Below are 20,611 nucleotides of genomic sequence, written 5' to 3' on the forward strand. Positions count from 1 at the left end.
CGAAATCGACATGCGTGACCTTTTTCCGGGGGTCGAAAGGTCGCGATGTCAAAGGTCGCCGACCTCAATAAATGGGATATCGTTGGAAAGGTCTTGACGAGAGGATTATATATACTTTGTGGGGTCTGGGATGACCCTATGCAAGTCTAGAGGGCAAAGAACGAAAATATGCAGTTGTCCAGAATTTAACATAGCAGTGGATAGGGAGCTAACATGGAAGCCCGAATGGGAAAAACTCAAAAATATTCTCCTGGCTCTAGCTTTGCAGGGGGTGGTCCCAGACCCCACAAAGTATAAATTTTCGGAATCCTCTCGTCAAGACCTTTCCAACGATATCCCATTTATTAAGGTCGGCGACCTTTGACATCGCGACCTTTCGACCCCCGGAAAAAGGTCACGCATGTCGATTTCGACGTTTAGGGTAATTGAACTATTAATCTCCTACCAAAGATCTGCAACATATCAAAAATTGGGGTAAATCCAATCGACGAACATTTCGCCATACTTTTTGCGTCACAACTAAAAACCAATTTTTCGAAATTAAAATTTTTGGCTTTAAAGTTGGAATTTCGACTCAATTCGAAGAACGCACCAAGGTATTGATCCAAAGAGTGTAGGAGAAAAATTTTGTGCAATTCCATCAACCCGTTCCTGAAATAAGTTGTTCCCTATGCCATCACTTTAAAATCCCAAAAGTCTCATAACTCCCCCAGGGAAAATTTTGGCGCCTAAAATATTTTGCGATTTTTTTTCTTTTTATAAGGTGAACATAATAAAATAGTTTAATTTCACTTTTGAAATACTCGTTGGATGTCTTTGTCGAGTCCTATAATTCTTACTCATTTATAATACTTATTTACATACCTAATGATGTGTTTTAGAGATTTGTGCATGCATAAGTATTATAAAGTATGCTACTTTCTGGCCTATACAAAATGCATATAGGATAGCAATACAAATTAGCGATTATAGTGTTTTGCCTGCCATAGTAAATGTACAATTTCGATGTATTGTGATAGCTCAAAGAAAAAGTTTGATAATTTCATTCCAGAAAACATAAATAATTAATCAAGGATTCGCTAGCATGTTAACCAGAAATGCACAAACTTACGTTCGTCAGTATTATTTGGCCTAAATTGTGAACCATTATTCACAAACTACAATTGGACATGGGATTTGGCAATTTAAAAATTTCAAGCTCAAATATACGAACTACCTTCAAAAAGCCTTTCATTCAGCCTTAAATTCATCGACTAAAATTCGAAATCACTTCTAACGTGTTAGTATTTTTTGGCATAACTGATTTCAGATTCCATAATTATACCGAAAATAAAGTGTTCTTGTTGCCTCAAGTTAAAATCTGACATCGAAGTTAGAAAATTTTAAGTTCCATCTTGTATTAAAAATTTTGCTTACGAATTAAATACAAAATTTAGATCAATGTGCGAAAAATATGGCTATCAATATTGTTTCAAATTTAAATTTTCGAGTTCAGGATCAATTTTGACTGGTTATGCTCATCGAAACTTTTTCTTACCAATCATATAACCGAAAATTATATAAAACTACTATTAAAATTGTAAATTATAAGCAATTTCACTTCTGATTGACAAATTGAAAAATCCCGAAATCCCGGGATTTCAGTTCTTCAAATCCCGGGATTTCGGGATCCCGTTTCCCGGGAATTCCCGGGAATAAAATCCCGAAAAATCCCGGGACTGGAACCCCTAAATATAATAACTGAAAGGGTCGAGGACAATACGATATAATGTTTGATTAGTTGTGTATGCAATAAAATAATTTATAAATCACCTAAAACCGTGTGCATCGGCATACGGAGGTCAGCCATCTCTCATAAACCACTTAGGGAATACGCAACTTTAAAAAAAGCTCTCTTATCATCATCATTAAAATCTACATGTATGTACACTCGGCAGAAAAAGAAATACAAAATTAATTACTTTAAATGAATAAATTTAAAAAAAAAGTATGTAAAGGACGGGGCTTAAAATATTAAAACAAGAATCATTCAAAGATGTCATGATATCGGTTAATATTTACCAACCTTTGCTTAACCTTGGGCCCAACTATTATATAGAAAAAAACAAGGTGACAAGGTTCGTAAAATTCGTAGGCCTTATAACGTGATTTTTGATGACAAAATCTTACGACGCTTACAATCTCATATCCGTCGTACATAATTTATCTTACGATACAACTAATTGTAAGGATATGAAGGAACAATGAACCCTGGATATGATTTTTTTATTTTAAAAAATTTATTGACAAAGAATGTCTTAAAAATCAAAATCTTAGAAATAAAGTTCGATATTGAATGGCAAAAATATCTGAATGTATGAAAGTGTAACAAGTATCAAAATCCAATCTAAAATTGAATTTTTGGTGAAGGTTTCATCATGTAAAATCAGGCATAGTTCGATATTGAATGTGTTCATTTTTTTAAAGCTCAGCCTCAGTAGTTTCCACGAATGCTGCACATTCGCTATGCTAAACCTATGTATGCTCATCTAAGCACTACTCTCACCTATTTGCATAAAAATAGTAAGTTAACAATAAATCAGTGGAGAAGCAGAATTTCGACTAAATTCTAAAATAAGTAACTATATACCCACAGTGATTGGGTCAGTATATTTAAAAAATACGTAATTTGAAACATAATGACGTGTAAATCTAGACGATCAAGGGTTTTTATCGGCGTAGTCATTCTTGTCACATTTTACTATACCTTCGCATATTTTGGATACTATGGAAAACGCCACTGTCTAACTTTTTGGAATGAAGAGGTCACACCCCACATGTTTTCCCCGTGGCGTTTGACTTGTAACCAGGCTGAGGAAAAGTCCAGGTCAATATACCGTTTCACACACTTTTCTACAATCTTCATTTGTAATTTCACAAATTGCGAAAATTTTCAGATTGGAATCCTTTCTACTCCGGTACAGAAATGAATCGCGAGTTATGTATCACACGAAAAAGGATGTTAACAATGTACCAATATTATCAACAAGTTTGACAGAAAAAATCGACGCAATTCAGCGGATGGGGTGCGACCAGCCCAATTTTATGTGTGGACATAAAGATCGTAATTACCAATAATTTAATGGATAATTAAATGAAAAACTCAAAGCGAAATTAGTCATCACTTTGTACAGGCTGCGGATTGGCTTGTCAAATTCATCACAGAATTGGCTGTCTTCTTATTTCTTATGTGACAAATATGCCGTTAATTCACACCGTTGACCGTGACGAATGGTCGTACTCTAACAAATGGAGTGACGCATTTCTTCCAATGGGGTCAAATTGTACGCCAGGAAAAAATACGTACACGTGGGACTGGCTTCCAGATCCAAATTCTGGTAAAACATATTGATTAAATTGTTAATTTTTCATGAACGCATAATATCTTAAATCTCTGTGCATATGTATTTAGCGTCAAAATGTCACAACGTACTTCTGGACAATTTCGGAACAGAAATTCCTTACCCTCTCTCATGGGGAATACCCGTCACTCAAGAATTTCATAATTCAATTAACAGTCTCAAGCCAAAAATTCCCGATCCATTCGTCTGGATGATCGGACAGTTTGCTAAATACGCGATGAGATTAAACCAAACTATGGAACAGAAAATACAACTGTGGAAAAAAGAGGTTGGGTTTAACCCAGAAAATGCTACAATTATTGGGTAACATCCTCTCACGTTTGCTTTATGATGATATCTTAACTACGTATATACAAATTCTTTCACATTTTTCTAGTATGCAAATCAGACGGACCGACAAGACTGACGAAGGTTTAGATACATTTCACGAGCTAGACGAGTATTTTATTGAAGCAGAAGCATATTTTAAGAAAATTGAACTCTCTCAAAGTTCAGGGAGGGAATCGCTTCCAAGAATTGTGTACCTTTCCTCGGATAACACTACCGTTTTAGAGGATGCGAAGACTAGGTGAATTTCATACTATAAATATTCATCCAATTTGTCTAGCGATATTGCACAAAGTAAGATAAATTATTGGTTTTGTGCAAAAAAAATCATTTTCTTATAAAACTGTGTGTCTCAAGGTATCCCTCCTGGAAAATTATCGGTTTCCATTCTACTCTTTCGGAATCATTGACCAGTCGCAAACATGGTCTTTTCGAAATTGTGAGAGATATCGTGCTTCTTTCCGAATGTGATTACATAATTTGTGGACTATCGTCAAATGTAAGACATTTTTATTTTAATATGAACAACTTAGGAAAGTATCACGTGCGTTATTTATGATAAATTGTTTATCCATACAGGTTTGTCGACTCCTTTACGAAATTCAAACTTATAAAGATTTTATGTATGATTCTCCACACCTTAAATCTTTGGATGGTGATTACGACTATGCACTAAAAGGCTTACATACAATGTCCCGTGAAAATATGAAGATTTGGACAATTAGTGACAAATTTGCACAAAATTGTGTCTAAACTTTTATCAAGCAAGCTGGATTTTGGTACGTTTTTGATATTACTGTCATCTTTACAATTATTATTTAGTTTTATTTATTTATTAGTGTGCGTAACTTAATAAAAAGTACACAGTCCAGACCTGAGTCATAAATGAATAATTCCTGAACCATAAATATAGGTGAACCGAGGAGCTTCGACAGAAATTAATTATTCTCTTGAGTTACATAAATCTGCATTAAGTCCTTAAATCATTTCTCACACTTAAGTAATATAATGACCACAGGTCAGTCATGAATCATCTCAAAAATACAAATACATATCTTATTCACACTTCCAAAAAAATGGCATCAGTCATCCAGAAATTTTTTTAACCATAAAGCTTCACCAAAATTGAGATAGGTACAGGACAACAATAGTCACTTGCTATATATTCATTAAACCGCATTGATAAGATAATTCCCACTAGTGGAAATAAATGGCAATAACTCGTATAACACGTAACCATGATAAGATAAGGTTATTCGGTGTCGCTCGTCATACAACAGCGGTACAAATAAATATTTTCTACAAATGAAGCACATTTCGTATACTAAACCGTCAATCACTATTCCTTCCACATAATTAAATATTCAGTTTTAGCTAAAAACACACCAAGTTCATTCCAAAATTTGTCTAATCGACGCAATCATAATTTTCATTAAGAACTGGTAAATATTTTACCTACTTAAACCGCAAGTAAAGTGGTGTCAAGTATTACATATGTACATATGTACATACGTATGTAAATATAACGTGGTATTCAATAATAATCGAGTTTGTTTAACTATCCACCACGACTGAAATAAATTAATAGTAAAGATGGTACTGTTAACCGACATGCAGTTAAAAATCCTCTTTTTGTGTGCCTTTATCGTGACAATATGTTATATTTCTTCACACATTGGTCAGTACGGAGAGACGCGATTGTGTCGAAGTTTCTGGATTGAAGACGCCACACCCCACACGATTCGCCAGTGGAGTGAAAATTGCAACATTACTGAGGAAATGTTGAGGTATGCACACTTATTTATAGTAATTAAATGTTTCTTTTATTGTTCTACCCTTAAAATGTGCATTCGTAGATTACAAGCGTTCCTACAAAGGTCACAAGTTAAAATGGAATCTCAATTTGATACGAGTTTTATCCATGATCCGGAAAACGAGGTTGGCATGGAAAACATGCTATCGACACTTTTAGCCGATCAAATCGAAGCGATTCAACGGAAGGGATGTGAACAGCCCAATTTTACGTGCGGACATCAAAACGGTTGGAATTATACAGCTAAAACGTGCAGACATGAACAAGTCATCACAGTTTAATACATTTGCATATTTAGATTGTGGATTAGGTTGCCAACTGCATCATAGAATTGCATGCCTTTTAATTTCATACGTAACAAAAATGCCCTTAATTCACACCGTGGACCGTGACGATTGGGCCTACAGCAATAAATGGAGTGAAGTTTTTCTCCCTTTGGGGTCAAATTGTACCCCCAGCACAAATACGTTCACTTGGAGATGGGATCGACGCAAGAAATATGAAGGTTAATACTTATTCTATCTAGAAAACTAAACCAATCAATAATATTTAATGAGGAATAAATTACTTAATTTATTGGTTTCACTCATAAAATTTCCTAAAATTTATGCTCACATGATTTTATGTACATATTTCAGTGTCCAAATGCCACAATGTTCTGTTCGACCATTTCCACACAGAAATTCCATATCCTCTCTCATTTGGAATCCCTGTGGATCCATCGCTTTACGGCTTATTTCAAAACATCACAAGTCGTATTCAGGACCCATTTTTATGGATGATGGGTCAGTTCACAAAAAATGCTATGAAATTGAATCACACTTTCGAGAATCAAATTAAACAATGGAAGAAAGAAATTGGATTCGATACCGAGACTGGAACAATAGTTGGGTATAGCTCAATTTTGTTTCATTATGTTATGATCACTATCGGGGGTTGTGGAATGCGCCGTTATTTCGTCTGTAGCAACGTGTTAGATGACGCCATGTCCTGCAGCCCCTGTCACCTGTCCCTTCATCATTTGAAATGAGTATAAAATTTGTACACATACATATGTACATATTTAGAATGCAGATAAGACGAACCGATAAAATCAACGAAGCACCGGAATCTGTCCACGAGGTTGCCGAATATATGGCCCAAGCAGAAGAATATTTTCAAAAAATTGAGTCAAACAACGCTTTTGAACAACCTTCAATTCCACGAATAGTTTACATTTCATCCGATAATACATCGGCGATAGATAAGGCGAGATCTTTGTAAGTTTCACAAATTTTCGGTCGGATTTAAATCCGGGGAGGGTTCGGTCCGGATTCATATAAGCGTAATCCGGGGACTGGGCCGGACCAAAATTTCGGTCTCTGTCAGGATTACTAATCCAACCAACCCGAACCGACACCCGGCGGAACACTGGCGATCCGGTCTAAATCTGTGGACCGTTGCGATCACCATGTACTCGTATCAGTCGTATCTATTCTGTAATAAAGTCTTGCATCCTCAGATATCCCAACTGGAAAGTGCTTGGATTTCACTCCTCCTTCTCAGAGTCAATTGACAACAGGAAGTTTGGCCTTTTCGAAATTGCCAGAGATATTTTGCTCCTTGCTGAATGCGAGTATGTTGTATGTGGATTATCTTCAAATGTAAGTAACCCTGGGGAAATTTGTAGGCAAATCAATTGGCAAAAATAATAAACTTATCGCGTTTTTATACAGCTTTGCCGACTAATTTATGAGATGCAAACGTACAAAAAATTTCATAAGAATCCACCCCACCTAAAATCGTTGGACGGAGAATATAGCTATCAATTACTTGGCGACCATTCAATAGCTCGAAAGTTTAGAACTCTTTGGGAAATTGGTGACGACGAAGCTCTGTCTTGTAATTTACTTTAGTAAACATATGGAATTATTTATACGAATAAAATTATGTCCTATTATTGTAATCTCTTATGGAAGATTGTTCTTCTTTAAACACATTAGACTTTAAGCTCCCAAAACCCATGATCGATTTTCCAGTTTTTTATTATTATTAAAGCCGTGTTCTTTGCTCTTGTAGGAGTGGTTTGCTTATGTAGGAGAGAATAGTGGAATTTGGTGGTTGCAAAAGAGAGCAAGGATAGGAAGCAGGGCGGTTAGCCTAGTGGTAAGGTGTTCTCCCGGCATGAGAAAGACACGAGGTTCGATTCCTCGTACCACACTTCCTTCTTATTGTTGCTCTCAACGCGTATGCAATCCTCCGAAAATCCCACACTTGAAAGACCAGATTTACTATGGTTGTATTTTAAAGATTTTTGATAAGTGCATTCAGTAAACGTAATATTTAATTATACATATACATTATGTATATGTATAATACATATTCTATTTTTTACGTTAAACAAATATGACAATTTTTTGTTACTTCGTCTTAAGAGTTTGTGCATATTTATGCTATTTATGTATATATGTACATATAATATATGTATGTATGTTGCGTGGAACCAAGGCTGTTAAATTTCCGGATATTACATTGAGCATGTACAAATTACTTTATACCTATAATAATTTACCTTGATATTGTGCATTACATATTCAGAAGGTACTTAACGACATACTCAGTAACCTCATACAAATATGTCCCATATTGTTGTGTGCTACAGAAGCACATAACTTCTCAATTTTTACCGATAAGTTGTACCTGTAATATTCCCACAGTGTAGCTGCTGGATTTCTGCCCTACCCTCTAAACAGTATGGCTTACTATTAATAAGCTGATTATCTTGATTAAAATAATCAATGACATGTGATATGAAGCTCTCTGTTAACTATCACATTTTTAAATTCGAGTGGACTTTTCCAATTGCAAGTTCATTGTGAAGGAAATATTCAATTTGCATACATACATATACATATGTAAAAGTAAGTAAAAAATAATTAATCTGATATGTTAACATATGTGTATTCGTCTATGTATACATATGCTGTACTGATGCATATATTTATTTATTTATCTACATATGTATGTATAATCTCTGTGCGTACATGGATTTTATGAAATTTCCCCTGAAATTTTATGTGCATTATCCTCCTCCACGTGCCTATGCAAATAGAAAACTTTTCCCTAATAAGGGAGTTACTTATCGCAATTCATTCTAGCTTTGGTACTATCAAAATAAATGCACAAATTTAGCATAAATTTACTCAAATTGTGTAAAAAAATAAAAACTGCATTAATATCTAACCTATCTGAAATTTGTCATGGATTTTTCTTCCATTATTACAACACTAACGATATTATTAGCATCTTATAACCAAAATTCAGATATGAAAATAAATAATATAGGATTAATTGACAAATCGAGCTACGACTTTATAATAGGTAACGGAGAAAATAATATCTTGCTAAAAAATATTAAACCATTATAAAAAGTAGATTTAATCATTTTTTACGAAGTGGGGGCAGGCTAAGCAGGATCAGTTCTTGCGAATCGTTTATCAGCAAATGAAGCCCTAAATGGTGAAATTTAAGTCAATTTATAACTTGTGGTTTAGTTACATATGTAACTCTGCGTCTTACATATTCATTCAGTCCTTCTCCTCGAGGCCGGAGGTGATCCCACATTTCTGCACGATATCCCTCTCCTGACAACGTATAATTTACAACACCCCGAAACAAACTGGATATTTAATTCCGTGCGGTCGAAACATTTCTGCCTGTCATGCGTCAATAATGTAAAAATATGTACACGGTTTAAAAAATTTCATAAAAACATTAGTCCCACGTTTTGTTTGAAATTACAGTCTGTAACGATTCCCCGTGGGAAATTATTGGGCGGTTCGAGCAGCTTAAATCTCATGATATACGTGCGAGGAAACCATAACGATTTCGACAACTGGGCCTCTATGATGGACGATGTGGGATGGTCGTATGAAAACGTGTTGCCATACTTTACAAAATCAGAGGATTATGAAGGAATTGAGCATGCGACCAAATTTCACGGTACGAGTGGTCCGCTCACGGTAGCGGCGCAAACGTATCATCCAACCCTGAAGGAGTGGCTAGCCGCCGGGAAAGAAATGGGTTATCATAATTCTGACCCGAATATTAACCAAACTTCAAGTACATAAATAAATTTTTTTAAATTGTATTTTTTTTGTAGAAAATTTGTTAATTATTTCAACTATTAATTGAGTAGCCTTTTATCCAGCGGATGTGAACGTAAAGAATGGGCAGAGATGGAGTACTTACCACGCATTTATTAGGCCAATATTAACCCGCCAAAATTTAAAAATAATTCGTTACGCGCATGTAGAAAAGGTTTTATATTTTTGCAATCAGTTGGAAAATAGGTCTTTAATCAAATACATTTTCAGGTGAACTTTGACTCGACGAGGAAGGCTGTAGGTGTAACGTATTTCTGGAATGGGCGAACCTACACAGCTTCAGCAAGAAAAGAGGTCATTTTGTCGGCCGGTGCAATCGGTAGTCCGCAAATATTAATGCTGTCCGGTATCGGACGTTCCAAACACTTGAAGTCACTCGGGGTAAGTGATATCCGATCATTCAGGACTTGGGAGCATTGAATTTGTTAATAATTTTCAACATTTGTGATGCAGATTACTAGATTAATTTCAGATCTAGCGGTTGGTGACAATCTTCAAGACCACGTAATGTCGTATGCAGGACCGTTCATTTTCAATGAATCCGTGTCCTTCATGGTCGATCGGGATTTAGGCGTTGGGGCTGCTTTGGAATATTTCTTGTTGAAAACGGGTAAGTTAGTTTACATGAAAACTGAATAATGTTGGTCCCCCTACTTTTGAGTTGTGGGTTATCTTTGAGAATAAAATTTCATGACACTCGATTAAATAGGACCTTTTTCATTCAATAATGGCGCCGGAATGGGGCTATTTAGCACATCTGATCCACTAAGGGTCGACTGGCCAAATATTGGCGCTTTTCATGTACCTTGCGGAGTTTATAATGCTTATGCAGATGACCACGACGCCCTTTTCAGCATTAAGAAAGGAACAATGGCGAAATACATGGAAGGGTTTGTCGGCAGAGATGCAAACTTTGTAGGATTCAATTTAGCCCGTCCCCGAAGCACGGGAACTGTTCGTCTCGCTACCAAAAATCCATTTGATAAGCCAGTCATTGATTTGAACTATTACGAACACCATGACGATATTCGTGAAATGGTGAAAGGTGCATTTTTTGTCTGAGACAACCAAGAAAATAGCTCATTTAGGATAGATTTAATATTTCCTTAAGGGCTCAAGACCATTGTCAAGCTATATGAAGAAACAGATTCATTCAAGAAATTCAATGCTTCCCTGATACCAAATCATTTTCCGGGATGTGAAAATTTCACATTGAGGACGGACGAGTACTATGAATGTTTCGTGCGACACTTTACAGGTAAATAATTAGGTATGTTATGCTTGCGTTCCATTTAACGTGCGAAATATTTATAAAATTGGACATTTTCTACAAACCAACTTGTCCCTTACATATGTAAGTTGTGTTTGGTTAAAATAATCAATTGCATGCACATATTTCTAGTCACTAGCTGGCACCAATGCTGTACCGCCAAAATGGGCAGACAAAACGACCCTACGGCCGTACTTGATTCTCGGTTAAGGTATTGGAAATTGATTGATGTACATAATTTTTATTTTGTATTATATTTGTTGCCTGAGCCATGAATTGAAGAATAATCTTGTCATTTGTCGTTCTATATAATAACCTTCTTTAAATTTTCACCGCCGATAGTTTCAACTATGACGTTGATACAGTGTATTGCGTCAAGTTAAGCAATACGCTGCATAGAATGATAAAAATTGATCTTCAGAGGACAAATATTCAGGCAGACGGGGCTCCTTAAGCAATTAAAAAAAACTTGCATGTAAACATATAATAAGAACGAATTTATAGGACGTCACGATTGGTCGAACAAAATTTATCTACCAATACTTATGTATGATTGTATGGCTCGGACAAAATCGCATTATACGCTTATGGTCCATAAGAGTACAATCCATAAGTTGTGGACTTCATTTAACACCGAGGTCATGTATTTATGTATGTATAATAATTATGTATCTAGGGTTCGTGGTGTTCATGGATTGAGAGTTGTGGATGCTTCCGTCATGCCAAAAATCACTAATGCCAACCTGAACGCACCTGTAATTATGATTGGCGAAAAGGCTGCAGACATGATATTGGAAGACTGGAAATTAATAAATTGATTAATCGGTTTATGTGTATTTACAATAGTTCTTGCAAGTATGTGCAGCATAAAATCAGACATAATCCTTTAACTATAGTTGATACATATTTGCACCAATTTGATGATCATACTTTACTGGGAAATTTTAGTGCACAGTTTTTAAACTGAAACTAACATACTTAAATTCGCATATTTACATTCTCTTCTGGTGTGGATTATGTATGCCTACACTTAACGATTAATTAATTTGTGTAAAATTTTTTCATTGGAAAGTTCAAGTCACTGTCAGGAAATGTGGTCCAATTTTTGACGGGGAACATATAAACATAATGCATTTTTTTTACATATGCATATTCTTAAAATCAGTTTAAAATCATTTTAATCATTTTAATAAAATAATATATCAAACTTTATTCGTATCTATCTTAACTATGTATACAAAGCTGTTTCGCTCATAAAAAAGATATACATTAAAAATATAAATAACGTAGATAATGATTATGTAAAAGCCTTAGCGGAAATTCTAAGTACAAATCTGACAGAAATATAATTTAGCGATAATTTCGACTCTCCTCCAAAACATCGATCTCTCCCTCCAACAGTATTTTTTGGACTTTTGCTTGAAGTCTGGTTCCTTTTAATCTGTCCAGACCAGAGATGTAGCGTAACTTGTGGGCCACAAGTTTTCCAAATGTATCAAATTCGTCCTCTGCTTCCTTATCCAGGTCTAGCTTCCGTTTCTAGAAATTTTTCAAAACAAAATTATTTAAATTATGAATACATTCGCCAACTTCTCATAAGCCTGCAAATTTAACTTGCAAAAATTTAGCAATTTACGAAATTTCGTAGCACTTTTTGCCGAAAACCCATGGAATTTGTGTTTGAAAATTAATTCGGCTAATAGGCATTTTTTATTACGGAAATTGTAGCAAATGGGCAAAATACGATGTTGTAAAATTATTTCTGAATAAATATACCTTTGCCAAGAATTGCGAAGTATCTCTTCGACCACCGTTCAAGGATCCAAGTCCTTAAGGAAAATAAAACGTACAAATTAAGCCCCTAAAATTTATTTCAAATTGGAGGAGAGAAAATTATTGCATGCAAACCTGGCCCACCATCCATGGGATCTGTCAATTGGGAATCTGAAATCCCACTCCCCAAAATTATAGCACCTCCATGTAACAGCATTCTTTCGAATTCCACATCCGACGTGGTTATGGTGAGATTTTCTCTCCGACTATGGCTCAGAGGTTCTCCGCCGGCTTGCAGGAACAGGTCGTACGTAAACTCTGGTTCAGGTTGAATGTCTCCGTCCCCCTTGAAGTAGATCTGCAGGAAACATGCAAATTTGCAATTTCGCCAAATTTTAGAATTTGTAGTTTGTAGTTACCTTAATTTTCACGATGAATCCGGCATATCCAACGTCTCTGATGCGAAACGGGGGTGACACCACAGCTAAATACATATGCATAAATTTTAGGAAAAGTCACTTAATTAATAAGTCAAATATAAATAAGTAATTAATAAATTATTAATGCACCCACTTCTCAACGGATTTTCATAATTGTCATGCAACTTGAATGATACACGGTCAATATATTCTCCCAAATTTGCGTCGGATCCAGACCCCACATATATTTCCCAATCATGCGTGGACCCGTTGGGGGTCGGGGTTTCAAGGACGGTGGCCTTATGACCGAGAACAAGATTGACGAGGAGTCGCTGTGAATATTTTTATTGACATAAAACAAACTAAATGTTGAACTTTTTTAATTTTAAAATTGTATGCATATAGATTTTGTGTCAGTATTTCTTACCATTTTAAAAGAGAAATATATGTTATGCTTAAAAGTTATGTGGGTTTTATTAAATTTTGTATCTGCACAAGTAGATTATTTAAAAACAGGTGGATTGGATCACTCTATTCATTCCTTACGTACTGGTTTAAGTAGTAGACTGGAATGAAGTAAGAGAAAATATGAACGTATGTATAGATGTTAATGCTTACGATGAATAACGTATTACAGAAGAACAGCATTGTCAGGTTGGAACTTGACGTTGTTTTTTTTTTGTCTCGACATGAATCATCATCTTTTACAATGTAATGTGGCCTTTGTAATGGTTCAGATGGTGCAAACGAATCTATTGGTGTCGTTTTTTCCTTTGCGACAAGAGTTATGAACTTATTCATCACATTCTCTGAATGAGCTGCATCATATGTACGTGCATAGGTTAAATTTGCAGTCATATCGGGATTTAGGTGCAAATCGACGCCTTGTCTTTATAATTTCTATTGCAGATTTAAGCCACCAATATGCACATTTAATTAAAGATTCTGCGTCACATCAGCAAATTTTTAAGGAGGGCATCATATCCAAATGTGCATACATACATAATGTATGTACATATTATGTACATATGTACTGATATGTATGTAAGTGTTTCCCATATACTTGCATATGTACATATTTTCATATCAGTATGTATTTATATGTATGTATAAGCATATGGAAAACACTGTCACAATGTCATCAGCTATACAGCTTGTGACGAATATTCATGACATTGTTCGTATATCAAATTCTAAAAATTACAATGTTAATTTGGAGTTCTGATGGCTACAACGCAGGATGAAAGGCACCTATGCCGGTGAATTCGGGTGGTGGATGTAGGTATGTATGTATGTACAATATATGCACATGACATACATAAGTATGTACATATTATTTTTTATTAATCAGAACCCTGTAATTACAATTAATAACAAATTTAAACTCACCATCTAAATACGTCAAATGAATATGACGTTTATTTAAAGTTTTTTAAAAAAGAAATATTGCTAAATAAATACATATGTAAATATGTATGCACATTATGTACAGATGTACAATAAGTACTTTGTTCATAAAGAAGAACCAAATTCAGAACGATAACAGTAAGGACATAGTATAATCCAGCATTTTAGCTAGCAGGGTCCTTCGTACCCTCTTACTCATATAACCGAACGCACCAATCTCAATCTTCAAGGTCTGACAACTGCTCAATTTTCGCCCCCAATATCTCGAACACACCGCAACTTTCCACAATCGTATAAATTTCTCCGACTTTGAATTCACCTTGACCCAAACTGGAAACAAGAAGACGACCAATCCAATCAATACCAAGGCAATCATGGCGCACACTACAGTGAATAAAATTGGCAGTTCTGGCCCAAATTTTACCACAATGCATACCATTTCAACCACCGTTGCACACGCTAATCCTACCGCGATCGGGAGATAGTAGTAATAAAATTGGTTAATTCCTGTAGTCACGATGCACAATTGACGATATTTTGACAAATATTTTTCCAACTGGGCTTGGTTCTTGGCCAGTTGAGAAAACGTGAACGAAACAGCTCCCCAAGTTGTTCGAGTCGTCATTGGGTTTAAAACTCGTATGAGGATGATGAAGACATACGAGGAGATGATTATCGAGCCGAAATTCATCAGAAATGTGTGTATGCATAATAACGACAATAGTACAGATCGGAATAGACGTTTCAAAATTGGATGAAAAAGGGTCACATTTCTAAACCAAAAATATGTCGGGTCCAACTTGTTGATGAGCATTGGGGTTAAAAATATGATGAAAGAGCTTGTCGTCGCAGCAGCAATTAAACCGTGTAAATGGAGCCCGACAGGGTGTAGTTTGTTTCCTACAATAATATGTAAATAATATGGGAGAGAATTAATTCAACAATTAATTTTTTTCGATTTTGATGAAGATAAAATCAATGGGGATATTCATTACAAGTTCGCATGTTCGCATCAAACAGAATTTTGAGCAACAAATTGCAGAAAAACTACTTATGCAGTACATACATAAGTACTAGCCTTGGAGATGCACAAGTTCGAAATTTTTTGCAAACTTTTAAACGTCGTTTTTTTGCTAACGTAGTTAACGATGCTTCGCAATGAGTACCCCCAATAACTTTTAAAGTTTATCGCACTAGTTTGCTCACGATTCTTATCATTGATAACGACATCCATCTTGGTCATGCTGCGCAGGACGAAACAAAGTTGGCCTGAATTAAAGATATAAGTGACACTCATGATGACCGCGACCGTGAAACACAAGATGCTCGCATTCATGACTAGTGCGGCAGGGATTTTGAGATCGGGATCTTTGACGGGTGACATTAATTGTATTAAAAAGAAGGCGAATATGTCCAAATTTGCCAGGGCGAGGAGGAGCGTCAGTGTGTACGACTTGACCAAATATTTCCTGGGGGTCACTGTCGCTATGGAGCTCACCCGATTCCACGTTATGAATTGAGGATACAACCGTTCTGAAATTGTGGCGAAACGTTGCAATGCGTCGAATGGGGTGTGCGATGGGATAGAAATTTGTGGAAGAAATTTCAATAGTCTTTCCATCAAAACTGTCTTGGAATTATGTATGCAATTATGTGTGTATGCAGTCACATATTTAGTTCAGCTTACTGTTCCCCTTAGCACTAATTTAAAACCCTTGACCCAAATAAATGGTGGACTAATTAGTATATATATATGTGCTCAATTTTTGCACTGGGTAAAACTCTATTGTGTACCTAGGTATCTATGTACATATGTAGCAAACAGGAGAATACGCTGATTAATATTGACATTTTTTAGGGCCGTTATAATGCAGAATCATTACACATATACCCGTTTTTTGCCACAAATGGTATACATAAATACATATAAATAACTTCGTTCTCTCCAATTTAATGTGTAATAGTAAGTGATAGGATTTTTTTCTGCCCTATGACACTACATTTGCGTACGCCAAATAAGTAGATATTTATAGTAGTTTGGAGTTATAAAAGTAATTATCTACATACGTATAGTGTCCACTTTATTTTATTTCCTATTTAATACAAATGTATGGTTAAGTATGTTTAGATTTTTATGAACGACACATTGCATGAGTTGTGTCTAATAGGCTAAAAATGTATACCTCATTTTTAACTGGATTAACGATACATAAATAATCTCTAAAGAAAATGGTTGGTTTCGCTAATATGGCTTTGATATATTTACATAAGCATGTGGTAGCTAAGGAGAAGGACGGTACAATTAATTCATATATTGCAATATACTTTTTCTGTGACTAGTCAGACTAACAAAGTTTAATTATGGGTTAAGTTCTCCCCAATTTATGTCTCTTTTCGATAATCCAAGTCCTGATGGTTTTTGACTGTTCGTCCGCATCAAAACTTTCATCCTCTTTCTCATCCAACAGGTCCAGTCCGTTCTTGTTATTTTGAACGGCGCGAGAACAATCGCGCCATGAAAATGCGCCCTTCACGGCCATAACGCCAGTCCCAAGTATGACAAGAACACAGGCAACCTTCCAATGGTCTTGGGTAGCATCGGCCCAAACATAATTTGACTCCCCCCACAATTGCGGCGACAAAATTGAGGGGAATAATTTTGTATTGTAGCCATAGATGCGCGTTTGAGCTAGACACTGACACTTTGTCCACTGACACTCGGACAAAATCAGTGGCACTGACACTGTGTCCACCGACACTCGTCCACAGTGGCTGACACTGACACTGTGTCCACCGACACTCGGCCACAATAGGTGACACTGACACTTTATCCACCGACACTCAGCCACAGTGGCTGACACTGACACTGTGGACGACACCCAGTGTCTGACACCCATGTTATATGGACACTGTGTCCTATGACACTCGGACACAATCAGTGGCACTGACACTGTGTCCACCGACACTCGGCCACAGCGAGTGGCACTGACACTGTGTCCACCGACACTCTGCCACAGTGGCTGACACTGACACTGTGTCCACTGACACTCTGCCACAGTGGCTGACACTGACACTTGTCCACCGACACTCGGCCATAATGAGTGACACTGACACTGTGGACGGCACCGAGTGTCCGCCACTGAGTGTCCGCGCATCTATGATTGTAGCGCGCTTCTGTCATTCTCCAAGGTGGTAATATTTTGCTCAATTTGATTTCGCGATACACCTGTAAAATTGAATTGTGAAAGTCATAGGGAAAAGAATTCGCATATTTTATGTAGGCAGACCCAGGCATTTTTTAATTTTTTGTACATATAAGCCCTCTGCCCCCAATTTTGTAAAATTAGAAGCACGAATTTGCGCAAAGTTCATATACAACAATTTTTACAAAATTTCAGTATTTTTCGGCCAATTACAAAAACGATTTAGATGGGTAAAGTTTTACGAAGTTGAACATAATATATTTAGAAAAACAGAATTTGCATGCGCATGTCGGTTTCGAAAAGTTTTTGGTTTTCCAAAGATTAAATGTTGAAGTAATTAAGTACTTAGAATATACCGTAGATACTCTATTTATAGCCGGGGCTAAAATCCAAAACGGAGGGTCCCGGACCCGGCTAAAATTAGAGACCGGCTATAATTAGAGACCCGGCTAAATTTTGTTCAGCCCAAAATTGTAGATGTTACAATATCGCATATAATTCATGTTGACTCAATTTGAGTTTTCTTATTTAGCAAGATATGACATCAGTAGCCCATTTCTTTAAATCTAATTTTTTCACGAGGTTTAGCAGGTTTTGTTTTTTAATTTTCTGTCATGATTATATCCATTATTAACTTGAAATTAACAGGTAAAAATTAGTAGTTCAAATTATTCATTGATTAGCATAATGTGCAACATTTTTTCTTAAATGGGCTATCCACCGGGACACAGCAGACAAAACCGGTCATAATTAGAGACCCGGTCATAATTAGAGACCCGGCTATAATTTTGAAATCTTGGTCTCTAGACCCGGCTATATTTGGAGACCGGCTATAATTAGAATAGGGCTATAAATAGAGGTTTTACGGTATGTACATACACATATTCGGTTATCAATTCCTTTAAAAAATATTTATAAAGACTTTACCCATATCTTTCTGCGTTTTGTTCAACAGTCTTGCCAAATCCATTAACTCTTGTGCCAACACTTTCAGCATATCGTCAGCCTGAGTATTACTCAAGTTTGTGGCAGTGTTAAAATCTTCCTGAAGTCGGACCAGTTTTTCTATCGAGGCCTGTACCAGAGTAAAGTTATGCAGGGTATTTTCTCGAGTTTTGTTCAAAATTGCATCTGAAGAGTTAAGATTTTCCCAGATTTCGGAAAGTTGAAAAAACATTTCAATTAATTTTAGCAAAAGATCTGTCGTCGTGTTTTTAACGTCTTCGTTGGCCTTTTGTTCCTTCATTTTCTGAATTTCTTCCAATAACTCGCGACGAATTTGTTCATTGTCGGTTATGCTGTTCTTTTTTTCTGAAATTTTTAATTAACTTGTAATATTTTTTAGGAACTAGAAAAAGCTTAATTATTTACTTTTCCAAATTTTCTTCCAAGTTTCACTCCAAGCATCGCCGTTTTCTCTAAGAAATTTTGAAACTTTGTGCCCAATAAGTTTGGGGTGTATGTCTGGATTATTTATAATCACGGTGATCTTGTCGATTCGATCCTGATCGGAAATTTCTCTCCCTGTCGAAGTTGGAGACACAATTTCTTTGTAAAGGTTGGTAAATGTTGCGTTTCCGGTGTCCTCGCTGTCACCCTGTCAATTAAATAAGTGAGCCTCTGACTTACAGTTTATTGAAAAGGATTAAGGAATGGGACTACTAGAATTAATAAGTATGTAATTGGGAGTACCCCATCTTGCATAAATCGTTCCCAAAAGTCCATCTTTCTGCTCCCAAAGCCTGCCGACATTCAGTTTACGACCTTATAACATAAGATTTACATGTTATTTTCTCAAATATGTACGATCACAATCAATTCAAAATTTAAGTACTCGAAAGCATAAAACAATCAAGAAGAAACTTGTACAGATTTCTGTAAGAATCCGAAAATTCAAAGATGAATTGAGGGAAACTAAATTCGCTACGAAATTATTGTTGTTTTAGGCCTTTTAAGATGGCCTTATAGATTTACCAAGATGTCTGTCTGTCCGTCCGTCTGTGCGTCCGTCTGTGCGCACGATAACTCTCTTTAAACAAAAGCTATCGACTTGAAATTTTGCACACTTCATCTTCGGGTCAAAAGTAAGGATGAGTTCGGAGATGGGCATGATCGGCCAAGTAGTTGGCCGGTGGGGGTCATTACTATCCAAATGCGTTGCCCTTAACTACCAAGAACCTTTAGAGCAGGTTAAATTATTTAAGTGCAAGTAAAATATTTGTAGCTTGAAAAATATCTATAGTAATAATTTTCAGTAATTTTAGTATGAAGATTGCGACTGACCTCAAAGCGTTTAAATTGGAATGGAGTTTCAGAAATTTTAAACCTGGGAGACCCGATAGGGTGACCCGACGGATTTCTAAAATTTGTAGTACGTAGTTGAAATTTGGAACAAAGGTTGCTAGTGGATTGTAACAGAAAAAACTGAATTTAGGTTGGAACAATTTTAATCTTGATGGACCCTATGGGGTGACCCATACTGATTTTTCAAAATCGTCATATCGAAGTGAAATTTGGGAGAGAGGTGATCCATATCTATTTTTAGAAATTGCGTTAAAAACATGAAATCCGGCACGGTAATACTTACAATTAGTGGCTTCTCATCAAAGAACTTGAAATTAAAAGTTAGCTAACAAGGGATACTTTCGAGGTGATAATCGTGTCCAGGGTACCACTCATTGGTCTAAATGTTTTTTGATCGAGTGTTTCTCACGGGTTCGGGTTCTTACTTCGGGTTTCGGGTTCGGATCGGGTTTGGGTCCTGCTTCGGATACGAAATTTCAGAACCCGAAACTTTCGGGTTCGGGTTCGGGTCCGAGAAATGTGAGCCCAAAATTTCGGGTTCGGGTCGGG

The 20,611-nt window shown here is 36.2% G+C and overlaps 4 protein-coding genes across 5 annotated transcripts; 2 read left to right on the plus strand and 2 right to left on the minus strand.

Moving 5' to 3' along the window:
* The first annotated feature begins 2,651 nt into the window (after positions 1-2,651).
* Positions 2,652-4,589, plus strand: LOC110850377 (alpha-(1,6)-fucosyltransferase). The gene is made up of 7 exons (XM_022097811.2): positions 2,652-2,866; positions 2,937-3,103; positions 3,174-3,377; positions 3,452-3,704; positions 3,778-3,969; positions 4,086-4,227; positions 4,308-4,589. The coding sequence occupies exons 1-7, from the start codon at positions 2,679-2,681 to the stop codon at positions 4,479-4,481; spliced, it is 1,320 nt and encodes a 439-aa protein (XP_021953503.2). The 5' UTR covers positions 2,652-2,678; the 3' UTR covers positions 4,482-4,589.
* Positions 4,590-4,981: 392 nt separating this feature from the next.
* LOC110850378 lies at positions 4,982-11,774 on the plus strand. The gene is given in 19 exon segments (XM_035852409.1): positions 4,982-5,515; positions 5,585-5,769; positions 5,840-6,046; positions 6,180-6,432; positions 6,609-6,800; positions 7,043-7,184; positions 7,257-7,435; positions 8,238-8,272; positions 8,866-8,901; positions 8,977-9,039; positions 9,112-9,215; positions 9,324-9,642; positions 9,719-9,741; positions 9,873-10,067; positions 10,140-10,323; positions 10,519-10,731; positions 10,798-10,944; positions 11,089-11,167; positions 11,633-11,774. Coding segments are annotated over 19 exon segments (2,892 nt in total). The 5' UTR covers positions 4,982-5,321.
* A 357-nt stretch (positions 11,775-12,131) lies between these two features.
* LOC110849933 (protein AF-9) lies at positions 12,132-13,735 on the minus strand. Its single transcript, XM_022097414.2, has 6 exons — positions 13,576-13,735; positions 13,303-13,480; positions 13,149-13,213; positions 12,865-13,087; positions 12,733-12,785; positions 12,132-12,495 (listed from the first exon to the last, which is right to left on the minus strand). Exons 1-6 carry the CDS (start codon positions 13,576-13,578, stop codon positions 12,307-12,309), a joined length of 711 nt encoding a protein of 236 aa, XP_021953106.1. The 5' UTR covers positions 13,579-13,735; the 3' UTR covers positions 12,132-12,306.
* A 2,902-nt stretch (positions 13,736-16,637) lies between these two features.
* LOC118435693 lies at positions 16,638-19,520 on the minus strand. 2 transcript variants are annotated; one of them, XM_035852083.1, is made up of 4 exons: positions 19,451-19,520; positions 19,130-19,355; positions 18,686-19,069; positions 16,638-17,781 (listed from the first exon to the last, which is right to left on the minus strand). In XM_035852083.1, exons 1-4 carry the CDS (start codon positions 19,508-19,510, stop codon positions 17,711-17,713), a joined length of 741 nt encoding a protein of 246 aa, XP_035707976.1. In that variant the 5' UTR covers positions 19,511-19,520; the 3' UTR covers positions 16,638-17,710. The 2 variants fall into 2 exon arrangements, with proteins under 2 accessions (XP_035707976.1, XP_035707975.1); XM_035852082.1 differs by lacking the exons at positions 19,130-19,355; positions 19,451-19,520 and having other exon boundaries at positions 18,686-18,963.
* Between the last annotated feature and the right edge of the window lie 1,091 nt (positions 19,521-20,611).

The sequence above is a fragment of the Folsomia candida genome, unplaced genomic scaffold (assembly GCF_002217175.1).
Source record: "Folsomia candida strain VU population unplaced genomic scaffold, ASM221717v1 Fcan01_Sc005, whole genome shotgun sequence".
Lineage (NCBI taxonomy): Eukaryota > Metazoa > Arthropoda > Collembola > Entomobryomorpha > Isotomidae > Folsomia > Folsomia candida.